Below are 12,627 nucleotides of genomic sequence, written 5' to 3' on the forward strand. Positions count from 1 at the left end.
GGAATGCTAGTATCCTAAGAAGTGGTTGTAACCTACACGGCAACAGTGTCCAACCTTCATATTTTTTCTTCTTTGTGGCTGCTAGTACATTTTGGGGCCTTGATGAATGATAGAGAGCTAGCAATTTTGCTCACCACAGCTTCTAGCCCATGAGCAGAAACATCAATGCAGTGGAAAGGACAAACAATCTGTGGCAAAATATTTTGCTTCCCTGGACTGCCTTGCAGAGACCAAGAGTTGTTGAGAACCTACAGTCTGGGTGAAAGTCAATGGTGGTTCACACAAAGTGGACAGCAGTGGAAGCAACGTGGGTTTGGAGTGAGAGAAAGGAAAAAGGGCCAAGGGTAGCTTTAATGTTTCTGGCCTGATCATTTTATCTATCTATCATCTATCTATCTAATGAAGCAAAAATCAAGAACAGGATTTGGGGTAAAATCAGAAATCCAGTTGCAATGTTAAGTTTGTGATGACCATTAGCTATCCAAACAGAGCTGCCACGCAGGCAGCAAGATGAGGCCTCCAGTGGAATGTAGGTAACAGAGCCACAGCACTCAGGAGCTTCTGGGCATTTAAAGTCATAACAGATCAGAGTTCAAGTCCCAGATCCAGCTTGACTCCAGCTTTCTGCTATTGTACACCTTAAGAAGCTGCACTGACAGCTGAAGCAATGGGGTTCCTGACAACCTTGTGCCATACCTGGGTTGTTTCCAGCCACTGGCTCTGATCTGGCCTAGCCCGGGCCGTGTATTTGGGGAATCAGAGGATAAGGAATTCTCTCTCTCCCTCCTTAACCTTTTGATTTATTTATTTATTTATTTATTTATTTATTTATTAAAGATTTATTTATTTTATTACAAAGTCAGATATACAGAAGAGGAGGAGAGACAGAGAGGAAGATCTTCTGTCTGATGTTTCACTCCCCAAGTGAGCCGCAACAGGCCGGTGCGCGCCGATCCGAAGCCGGGAACCTGGAACCTCCTCCAGGTCTCCCACGCGGGTGCAGGGTCCCAATGCATTGGGCCGTCCTCGACTGCTTTCCCAGGCCACAAGCAGGGAGCTGGATGGGAAGTGGAACTGCTGGGATTAGAACCGGCGCCCACATATGGGATCCCGGGGCTTTCAAGGCGAGGACTTTAGCCGCTAGGCCACGCTGCCGGGCCCCTTTTAATTTATTTTTATCTACTTATTATCTGAAATTACCAATTCAGGAAGATGGACAGAAAAAAATCACAAAGCTGTTGCCAACATACAAAAGGTGAGCTGAGCGGCTGCTGTTATGATGCAGTAGGCGAAGGTGCTGGATCCTACTTCAGGGCCTGCTCAAGTCCCAGTTTCTCCATTTCCAATCCAGGCTTCCTGTTAATGTGCCTGGGAAAGCAGTGTTTCTGCCCATGTGGGAGACCCATGATGAAGCTCCTGGCTTTGGCCTGGCTCAACCTGGCTGCTGGGGACATTTGGGGAAGTGAATCAGCAGTGGCAGACATCTCCCTTTTCTAACTCCACCTTCCAAATATATATGTGTGTGTGTGCATGTCTATACACACACACACACACACACACACACACACACGGCCTGCAGCATGGTGTAGTACATCAAGCTGCCATCTGCAGTGCTGGCATACATACCGTATGGGTATTGGTTTGACTCCTGGTTGGTCCATTCTGATCTATTCCCTGCTGATGTGCCTTGAAAACAATACAGGACAACCAAGTGCTTAATTGCCTACATCCATGTGGGAAACCCAGGAAGCTCCTAGTTCTTGAGTTTGATCTGGCCATTGTATCCATCGGGGGAGTGAATCAATGGAGAGGAGACTGCCCACAACCCCTGCCCACCTCCATGTAACTTTGCCTTTCAAATAAATGATTTTTAAAAAGAAAAAAATATGAGCAACAAAAAGGAGATTGAAAAGTGTTCAGGGAGGAAAAGGAAAATAACAGAAGCCAAGTATCTTGGTTCAGGAAGTTCAAGGTCACTTAAAAATGATTTGTAAAATGGGGCTCGGCAGCGTGGCCTAGTGGCTAAGGTTCTTGCCTTGATCCCATATGGCCGCTGGTTCTGATCCCAGCAGCTCCACTTCCTCTCTCTCCTCCTCTCAGTATATCTGACTTTGTAATAAAAATAAATCTTTAAAAAAAAAATGATTTGTAAACAACAGCCTTATTTCTCATAGTTGAGAGGCTGGAAGTCTGATATGGGATCCTGGCATGCTGGAGTTTTTGCGTGGTGTCAGATGGTCAACTTCTCATTGTGCCCGCATATAGCAAAAAGGATGGAACATGCCAAAGCCATGTAGCCAACTCAGAAGTCCAGCCTCACGACCCCCGTTGCCTCCCAGGACCCTCATCCTGGGGTGGGGTGTTAGGATTTCAACATATGAATTTGGGGAAGGCTATGCAAGTATTGAGGCTAACACCAAATGCAACATTTCAAGGAGTGATTATCTGCACTGAATAATATTGGGAGGTCAAGCAAATTGAGGGCTAAGTATTGGTCATCCGAATTAGCAGCATGTAGTTCACTGGTGACCTTGATTGAGGTTGAGAGCAAGTGGAGGCAAAGGCCTGGTGATAGAATGCTCAAGAAAATTCACAACCAAATATTCAGAGAGGTTTATTCCTAACAACCACAACCCAGAAATAGCCCAAATGTTAATTAACAGGGGAATGAAGAAAACAAAGGAGTTGTGTTCCATTTTTCAGCAGAATAATATTCACTAAGAAAACCGAGTGAAGCACGGACACACAGTGTGGTGGCTTTCCACAGCCCTGAGCTGAGAAGGCACTGCTTCCATTTGCTATGGTTTCCACACGGTGACTCCAACTCAGGTGTTGAAACATAACATTAGGAGGGGCCTGTAAGAGGGGATAGGCTATGAGGACGGCTCAGCTGTCAATGTGACTAAGGCCCTTATAAATGTAGCTGCAAGCAGCACTTGGCTTGCTTGCATCTCTGTCATGTGAGGATGCTGCCAGCCTTGCCTCTGGTGGTTGTTCCAACAAAACACCAACACAGAAGCAGACAGCAGCCCCTACCTGACCACCATGGAGACTGCTGGTGCCTAGCCGGGGCTTTCTAGCCCCCAGAACCAAAAGAAAATTAGCTTCTATTGTTGAGTTACCCAGTTTGTGAAATTGTTACAGCAGCACAAATGGACTAAGATGTTTGCATATGAAGATGTTCACTTATGTGAAATTTTCAACATGTAAAGGAAATGTATAGATAAAATTCAGGTAAGAATTGCCTGGGAAATGGGTGGGGGATGACTTTAATGCAAGCTGGCATTAGGAAACATTTTAATGTGAAGGAAATGCTCTGAATACAACAGCAGTGATGGTTTCCTGGGCATATGTATTTGTCAAAACTTAACGTATTAGACTGTGAGCTTTTTATTGTACATAAGTTATAGTTCAAATCATGGGAAAAGAGAAACCCGCAGTGAGCATAGATAACTCTTTCGAGTGGGCTTAGTGTACAGGGAAAATTGGAAATGTGGCAGTAGCAGGTGGAAGGGGAGTCAAGAGAATTCTTTTGAAGACAGGAGAAATGATAGCCTATTTATATGCTAATTGGGGAGCAGGATAGCCTGCTGATACCAGGGGGGAAATGATGAAGCACACCTTGAAATAGTTGAGGAAAGCCCAGGAGAGGGGCAGCCTTGGCTAGAAGTTCACCTACAGACAGAGGTGGGAGGCGGCCTAGGGACATATATGCAGAGAGGTGTGACAACTGTGGCAATCTTCCTCTGACTGGTTGTTTGTTCATGGACTGGGACACATAGATGTCAGCTGAAAGTCAAAAGGAGGAGGGAAATGTTGGGGGTTTGAGAAGAAACAGTGTAAACTGTCATTGAGGAAGGTGGGAGACTAAACAGACCAGGAACACAGAGACTTCCAAAAAGCATCCCGCACCAGCACAGCTGGGTGTTTCCAGCCCCGTTCAGCTGCACAGCTGGCTATATTTGTCTTACAATAGGCTTGAGTATAGAAAGCGAAACATAGGCAAAGAAGTTGAAGTTCTGTGAAAGGGAATGTGATAAACTCTAGATTTGAAACGGGACAAGGTGGCCAATAGGTAGAGACCAGGCACATTCTAAAATTAATGGATTTTGAACTTGAACTGGACAAGTGGGATGCTGGACTCTGTATAGTGTAAACTTTTAATTAGGGAATCTCAACGGAACTTGAGCTGTGGTTATGCATCAAGGTGAAGGAATTCATGATGGGGGAAGGGTTTGGGGTGAAGGGGGGGGAATCCCAGTACCTATGAAATTGTGTCATGTAATGCAATGTAATTAATGAATAAATGAATATTTAAAAAAAAAAATAAAATTAATGGATTTTAGTTGGGTGGGATTGCTGGAATTGTGCTATCACAGAGTGAGCTGATGATAGGTCCTATGAATGGTACTGAGACTAAACAGGAGTTGGAATTCTGGGTCATGACCAGTTTTAGACTGCTAAGAATGAGGGAGGAAAGAAGGAAGGCAAGGCCAGACCATTTTGTGCAGCCCAGGAACCTAACACTCAGCATAAACAGGATCTTTCACGCGAGATACTGACTTACGGTTCGGAGGAGCAGTGTGTGAGCAAGAAGGAATGAGGTGGACGGTAGGGGAGAGGGTAACAGGGACAAGTGAGCTGTCTTGATGACAGGAGATTGAAGATGAGTTGAGAAGACAAGGGGTGACACGGCTGGGAATAGGCATTTTTAGTCCTGATGGTCCCAAGGCAATGGTGTTAAGGCTGGAGGTGCTGACAGAGGAAGTGTGCATCCTGCCCGCTGCTGAACTTAAAACAGGCATATGGTTCACCTCTTTAAAGCCCCTATTTACTTAAAATAATCCCTTTGTTAAGACTTTTTAGTTGCCTCTAGTTTTACACAAAAATACTGAAACATTTTTTAATGCTAGTAGTTGTTGAATATACTTTATTGAACGTGCCCTACTATCTCAAACTAAATCAATACTTCCAAGTAACATTTCATATTGTGAGCATATTAACATTTCTATGTTTAACCTCTGCACATCAGTATAGTTTGAAAAAGGCAATGTTTTAGTAAACAAGTACACATTTAATCCCTTTTAAAACTCTTAGGAAATCGAGGATACACAAATTACAGTTATATTTCTTGAGCCACACTAGAAATATTTATGGCTAAAGAAAATGCACAAAGAGGGAAGTGATAACAAAATGAGAACTATAGGTGTTACCAGGTGGGGTGACCAACTAAGTGGTCCTCAAATATGATTTGGTTGGAAAGGGTGAAGTTCTCTTCTGGACTCTAGTCCCTTTCCTTACGTCTGCTCTTTCTCCCCCACACTCTGACAATCTAGCAAATACACCAAAAAACTGCTCAGACAGGAAATCTGCAACAAAATAGACACTGCTTTGTGCCACTGGCTTAATAAAGTATCCAAATAATTAGTCAAGTACTGATTAAAATTTATAGTAAGAAACCTAGTAAAAACAACAAAAGCTTTTCTGTGTTCCAAATATGCCAATCAAAATGTTCAATATAGCTTTATGGGCTGTGAGGGTTAGAGCTGCTTCAATCTAGATGAACCAGACATATGAGGACCCAAGAAGCAAGGTGGCTGAACAACAGCAGCTGGCCTCACGCAGCCAAGTCCTGGCACATCCTGTCCCCTCCACAGGAAAGGAGTCCTGGTTCCTGCACCCCCGAAGCCTGCTCCCACCCATTGGCCCATGCTCTCCCCATACGAAAACTGCAAGCTTGCTGTGTCGTTCCAGTTTTCTCACTGGAGACCATAAGTTTGAGTTGAGTTATTTAATGTGAGAGTCACAATGAGAGAACGTGGATCTTTCTTATTTTTGTGAACTGTGATCTTTCCTTTCAAGGATTCACCTGTAAAAAAATAAATAAATAAATAAAAAATGTGTTTAAGAACTCAACACATACAGTCCAGCAGAAAAGGGAATGCTATTTCCCAGCAGGTCTCTTTATAATATGTTGCACTGCTTTAAACAATTTTTAAAATGATTTTTACATTAATAGTCTTCACTTATCATTAGTTTTTACATTAAAGCATGATATCTTTAGGACTGGATGAGGAAAACACAGGGCATAAACAGGCAATTTTACTGAACTCTTAAAAGTGAGGGCACACAAGGGAAAAAAAAGACGGGTTCTGGTCACAGAGATCAGTCAAGGGTGATGAGAAGTAGTTATAGCAACAACTGTACACCTGGCATGTGTCTAAAGTATCTCAGGGTTGGCAATGGCTATAAAGCAAGCAATGGCAATTACCGTAAGGACTAACTTGTCTGAGGGCAGGGTTAAGGTCACTGTTGAAGACCTCAGGAGTGTACATGTAATGGTAGTTAGGGAACAAAACATGCACAGGAATGGCATTTTGAGGAACTACAAATTACAGTTGAGAAACTTTCTGTAGGTCCATGACAACAGGGCTGCTGGCTTCTTTTCCCTGTATAAACTAATCATCATAGGTCACAGAAATTTTTTTTTCTTTTTAAAGTTTTATTCATTTGGAAGACATATTTTTAGAGGGAGGAAAGACTTTCATCCATTGGCCCACTCCCAAATGGCTGCAGTGGCCAGAGCTGAGCTGGGACCTAGAGCTTCTTCCCAGTCTCCCACATGGATGCAGGGGTCCAAGGACCTGGGTCATCCTCTGCTAATTTCCCAAGCCATAAGACAGGCCTAGTTCCTGCCATTTGGGGAGTGAAGCAGTAGATGGAAAATCTCTTTCTCTGTACCTATGCCATCTAAGTAAATACATAAATGTCTTGTTTAAAAAACCCTCAATGTTATTGTACTCACATTCTATTTTTACATTAAAAATCCAGCTCTATTTCATGTGATATGAAAAATATGAGTAAAATTAGGCTATTTCTATATATATACATAGTGAACTCATGATATATGCAAGTGTTTTTTTCCCTAAACCTTAAGATTTAACAGTTATAATGATTTATTCAGTTTTTCTCTTCTTGTGGAGACATGAAATTTCACTACGCTGGAAAAATTTTCAGAACGTACCATACTGGAAATTGAAATGAAATCAATTTGCTCCTGATTGAATTGCAGCACCGCTTTGTGGTAAACCACCAGCCATCTGCAGATAACAACTAGGTGGTACAGCTCAGTGACACAGTGTCCTCTACAGCCTGCACCACAATACACACACTTAACAACATCCGTCATTTTATATCTACTTGACACTGATTAATTACTCCGATCTAGTCTGGTAGTGCAGCTGTTGCCTTGGTATTTTAGTTAGGACTGAACAATCAAAGAGTCAGGAGTGTGAATTACACATTGATTACTGTTACCCAACTTGGTGTTTAATTAACCTAAGTAAGTATGTATGTATTTAATCTTTGAAATTAAAAATACTACAGAAGCTATTTTACTTGTATTTTACTTCAGACACGACAACAGAATAAGAGTACAGAATTTTTTTCTGATGTTGAATATTGATGTTTAGATTTTATGTGAAAATACAATAGAAATGTCCATTTTCTAATATTTTAACTTCTGGATATTCCTTTATTTGGAAATATATCTGAACTCTTAAATAAGAGGTCTATCTTTGGAACCTGAAATGATGACCTAACAACCCACTTTATAAGCACCATGAAACATGTTCATTTTAACCCTCACACTTTACAACCATGGCAACTTCTATGTATATAACACTTTAAAGCAGCTTAGTGAGAGAGCACAATCAATTACAGCAAATGTACTGAACATATTTGCAATAATATTTCATATACATCAACAAGAAAATCCTTTGAAGTTAATGTCAAATTGTGGTTAACATTTGAAATAATATGTCACCTCTAGTAACAGCTGGAATGCATAGAGCAACCAGATTCTGGTTTTGTTTATTTAGACAAAAGGTGTTTTTGTTTTATTTTTAAGTTTGGTTGTCTGTGTCCTAATACTACCAAGTGTCGATGAGGAATTCATCCTGGGAAATCAATTCAAAATTTATATCTCAAAAACCATCTGCTCCTCTGAGAAGCACAAAGTAAAACTGCTGTAATTTGCTTTTCTCTTCCAATTACCTTGCTTTAAGAATATTTTTTCCATTTTTGTAGAATCAAACCTGCAACCTTTTCCTTTATTTTCTAACTTCAGTTTCATATTTTAGCAGTACATTACTATGCTTAAACAATTTTACTGAACTCCTTTCTCAATGATTTAAAGTGTCCCACTTGCCAGGAACTGAACCGCTGTAGTGGGTCTTCTGAGTTTCTCCATTACACTTCATTTATCTACGTTTGTTTTTCAAGGTGTCACATTTAGTACATTATAATTCACAAATAATAAGCTTTCACACAACTTGAGAAGTTTTTTAAAAAACGCATGCATCATGTAAATACTGAATAGTTCCAGCATTCCAAATAGCTTCCTTCTCAATCTCCTGTGTGGCCAGTCCCCAATTTCTATTGAAGTACAGGACAGCCACTAAGGTAATACTGTCACTATTCATTAGTGTTAGCTCGTTTTTTTTTTGTTTTGTGGAGGAGAGATCAACGATTAACTTTTAATATGAAAGAGATTATAGATATAAATGTAGATGAAGAAACTATACAGAATTTTTGCAACATCAACTCTTTGTGATGTTAAAGATTTTTTTACTTGGGCACAAACCACAAATTTGCTTTCAAAATTGTTAGAAACTACAAGCCAAACATTGGGATAACAATAGTTGTTCCATAACTTCTTGAAGATTATTCTTTTCCTATATAATTACCTGGGGTCCTGGGTCAAAAATCGATTAAGCATAGGTGTATAGGTTTACTTCTGAGCTCTGTTTTGTCCCACTGTTCCGCATGTTTGTTCAGTCTTTTCTTCTTTAAAATGGTTTTGACTATTCTAGATCCCGTGTATTTCCACATAAAGCTTAAAACCAGTTTTATCATATATTCCCCAAAGGAGCTTGCTAGGATTTTAATGTGAATTGCACTGAAGCTATAGATTGGTTTACAGGAATTGATAACGTAATAACATTGATTCTTTCATCCACAAAGTAGATGCTATCCTCCCATCTGTTACACGAGTTGCTTCATAACTTAAATTGAGTGTATATTTAAAAAATGGGGTGCTTTAAGTTACTGCATATACTATTATGTTTTGAAAATATTTTATACCTTTTAAAAGACATTTTCACCCTCATATGTCCTAAGAGTTTGTGTGTTTTGTTTTAGGATGTAATATGTATAAGATTGCATGATCTGTGAATGAAACTTTTTAATTCCATCTCCCCACATGTGTAGACTCTCTACACCTCACCTTGAAATGTGAACCCTCATACCAATCTCTTAATGCCCAAGGGAGACATCTCCTAGAGCACTGATCAGAAATGGTCAGAATGAACATCCTGGGCTCGGTGTGCGATAGGAAGACCAGCGACCCTCTTACCTGTGCCTGTGCAGTCTCCTTTGTTAGGACAGGACTCCGTCTATGCCTAGCTTGCTAAGCTAAGAGTGGTCATGAATGAATTCTGTCAGATGTCTTTTTTTCCCTACATTCCATGAGACCACCTATTTTTGTTCAAAACACTTTTGCATATTAATTTTAAAAATCTGTATATTAGCTAGATTCATCAGTGAATTTTTTTGCTTGTTTTCTAAGGTGACATTTAAAGCTAACTTTCCTATAAGTACTATTTTAAATATTCACTCTATTTAAATCAGAAGGCTGTCTCTCTCTTTGGGGGGGCTTGGTACTATAGAATATTTAAAAGTACACTATTTATTTTCTAAATATTTTGGGATTTTCAGGTATTACTTATTTTGATATTTTTTATTCAGCTTTGCATGTATCTAATACCTATACATTTATATGCACTAAGATTTGCTAGATGTGTCTTATGACTCAGCATATTATCTACCTTTGTTAAATGGATGTCAACCATGTTGTCAAGGTAGTTAGCGCTGTTCCTATCTAGTTGTTGTGGTGATTATGTTTTCATTCCTTTCTTCCTATCTTCTTTTCAATGAAAAATTTTTCAGTGTTACAAGTTTATATCCAATACTAGCTTATTTCCTACTTTCTGGTTTAATTTTAAATTTGGTTAGCTGTTGTTCTAGGGCTAACAGTGTACATAATTATTGTAATTTGCCTTTTTAAAAGAAATTCTAATACATTTCCATCCATTTTCTTATCTCTGATGTTAGGATTAGTCATATACTTACCTTCATGTTTCAAATTCCACATTATTTTTGCTTTAATTATTTACCAATTCAGAAATTAGAAAACAGGAAAATAGGTCTCTCTAGTCATGTATTTACCATTTCTATTACTTTCCATTGCCTTTGTGTAGTTCCAAGTTTTTTCCTAGTGCCATTTTTTCCTACTAGGACTTTAACACTTGTCCTGCTAGTTTACTAGAATTTTGTACAGCTATTTTATTCTAAAAACAATTCCTTAAGTGGTCTTCATTTTTGATGTATATACATAGTTTCCAAGCACACTGCATTGTCATCTGATGTATATAATTTGATTGGTATTGTGAAGTTACTCTGCTATTGCCTCTCCATAATGTTTTTCCCTGGTTTGTCTTTAAAAATTACTGTTATCTCTGCTTATTACCTATTTGTCTGCTGTACTCAATGGGTTCTTCTCCTACCCGAGGTTTGCTAAATTGCTCTGATTTGTGGACTACAGCTTTAAAGAAAACATGGTCCCAGCATTTCATGAAATACACCCTCTGTCTGTGCACTGTCTCCTGCCCTTTGTTCCCCCAGTCTATCCCAAGGATTCCTGTACTGCACTTAGGATAACAGTGTTTGATCTTTTCACACACGTTACTGTGAAAGGTTTCTTTAATCATCTGCTTTCTGTGCTTCACTTTTTTTTTTCTAAGATGATTTAGTTATTAGAAAGCAGGTGACAGACGAAGTGTTCTCTTCCATTTTCTGGTTCCTATCCCAAACGGCCACAGTGGTTAGGGTCAGGGAGGAGCCAGTTCTCTACCCTGGTCTTCCATAGGGTGGCAGGGATCCAGGTACGTGGACCATCTTCCAGTACTTTCTCAGGCATATGAGCAGGTAGATGAATGGGAAGAGGAGCAGATGGGATTCAATCTGGCACTCTGACATGGGATTCTAGTGTTACAAGCAATGTCTTATCCCACTATGCCAGCTACTTTCTGCTTCATTTTATTTTTTAAAAAAGATTTATTTACAAGTTGAGAGACAGGGAGAGACAGTGCTCTTCTATTTGCTGGTTCACTTTCCAGATGGCTGAAATAGCCAGGTCTGGGCCAGGCCTGAGCTGGGAGCTTGTTCTGAGTTACCCATGTGGGTGACAGGGGCCCAAATGTTTGGGTCATCTGCTGCTGCTTTTCCCAGGCCATTATTAGCGAGCTGGATTGGAAGCTGAGTAGCTGGGACATGAACAGCACCCTTATGTGATGCTAGTGGTGCTTTTACAAATTATGCCGCAATGCTGGTCCCCATTTTATGGTTCACTAGTCTTTTCTTTCAGTTTTAATGATATAAAATTACATTTCTACTTCAGATACTGCTATTTGTATCCCTAAAGGTGACACCTGCATTTAAAATATCTTACCAAATTCTCATGATGTGCATATAAATGTAGTTATACTATTTGCTTCAGGATGTTCATCTAACTCATCATTGTAGTTCTGTTTATCAGCTGACAGTTTCTTGCATTCTTTGTGTGATTAAGAATTCTATGTGGTTTAGTGTTTAACCTGTTTGTTACTGTTACAGTACTTGCAGGTTAATGTCTTCCTACCAAGACTTGTGTATAAACTGCCCAGGAGCATTGCTGTAGCTCTGGTTCTCCTTGACTCCCGACCTCATGTACTATGGCTGGCTGAGAACTGACTAGTTTGAGGCCCTGTTCAGGCCACAGCTGAACCAAACTATTTAGTCATACTTGATCCTACACACACATCTTAATATACACCTATAACTCAAAGGGTTCCCATTTCCTGCTTGGCATGCTTTCTTCAGGACCCTGTCCTCCAGCTTCTAGCCTATCTTCATTAGCACTACCAGGAGACATGCAGCAGGTTAAGAAAAGTGTTACATTTACTTACGATCCTTTGTTTAAACTCCCACAACTGAGAAACATCTTTTTTTATTACTTCAAACCTTTCCTCTTTAGGACTGTGATTTTGGGGGGGCAATTCACTGCTTGTGATCTGCTGACTTTAAATATAAGAATATATATTATATAGTGGAAATAGAAGGAATGTAGCTGGGCCAGAGGGCACCATTAGAGTCACACACCTTTTTCAAGTATTACAAAGAATCTCCAGCATAAATCAACTTAGTCTCAAGATTACCAGGTTAAGAATTGTAGGACAAAAAATTAAACAATATTGTTGCAATTAGAAAATTCTGAAGATCATCAAATTTGGATACTATCTTAAATCTCTGTCAAAATTAAAATGTGTTTGAGATTGTCATCATTTTAAAGAAAGTCCTAAATGTTTGTAGTGAAAAAACAACATGTTCAAATTTCCAAACCCCAGAGACACACACAAATAGAGATTTAAAAAGACTTCCACTAACTTAGCCTCACTGCAGTTTTGCTGTGCTCAGGCTTTTTGGGGACAGAGAAAACACCATCAGGGTTTCATTTAAATAGCATTGCAA

The 12,627-nt window shown here is 39.8% G+C and overlaps 1 protein-coding gene across 3 annotated transcripts in view; it reads right to left on the reverse strand.

Annotated features, from left to right (window-relative positions):
* Positions 1 to 5,352: 5,352 nt before the first annotated feature.
* The window catches only part of PRMT3 (protein arginine methyltransferase 3), a 115,392-nt gene continuing 108,117 nt past the window's right edge, over positions 5,353 to 12,627 (reverse strand). For all 3 annotated transcript variants that reach the window (XM_012927086.2, XM_058663252.1, XM_058663251.1), the window contains one exon: positions 5,353 to 5,869. In XM_012927086.2, coding sequence (XP_012782540.2) covers positions 5,760 to 5,869 — 110 coding nt within the window. In that variant the 3' untranslated portion in view covers positions 5,353 to 5,759. The remainder of the gene's footprint in view (positions 5,870 to 12,627) is intronic.

Source organism: Ochotona princeps, chromosome 4 (assembly GCF_030435755.1).
Source record: "Ochotona princeps isolate mOchPri1 chromosome 4, mOchPri1.hap1, whole genome shotgun sequence".
NCBI lineage: Eukaryota > Metazoa > Chordata > Mammalia > Lagomorpha > Ochotonidae > Ochotona > Ochotona princeps.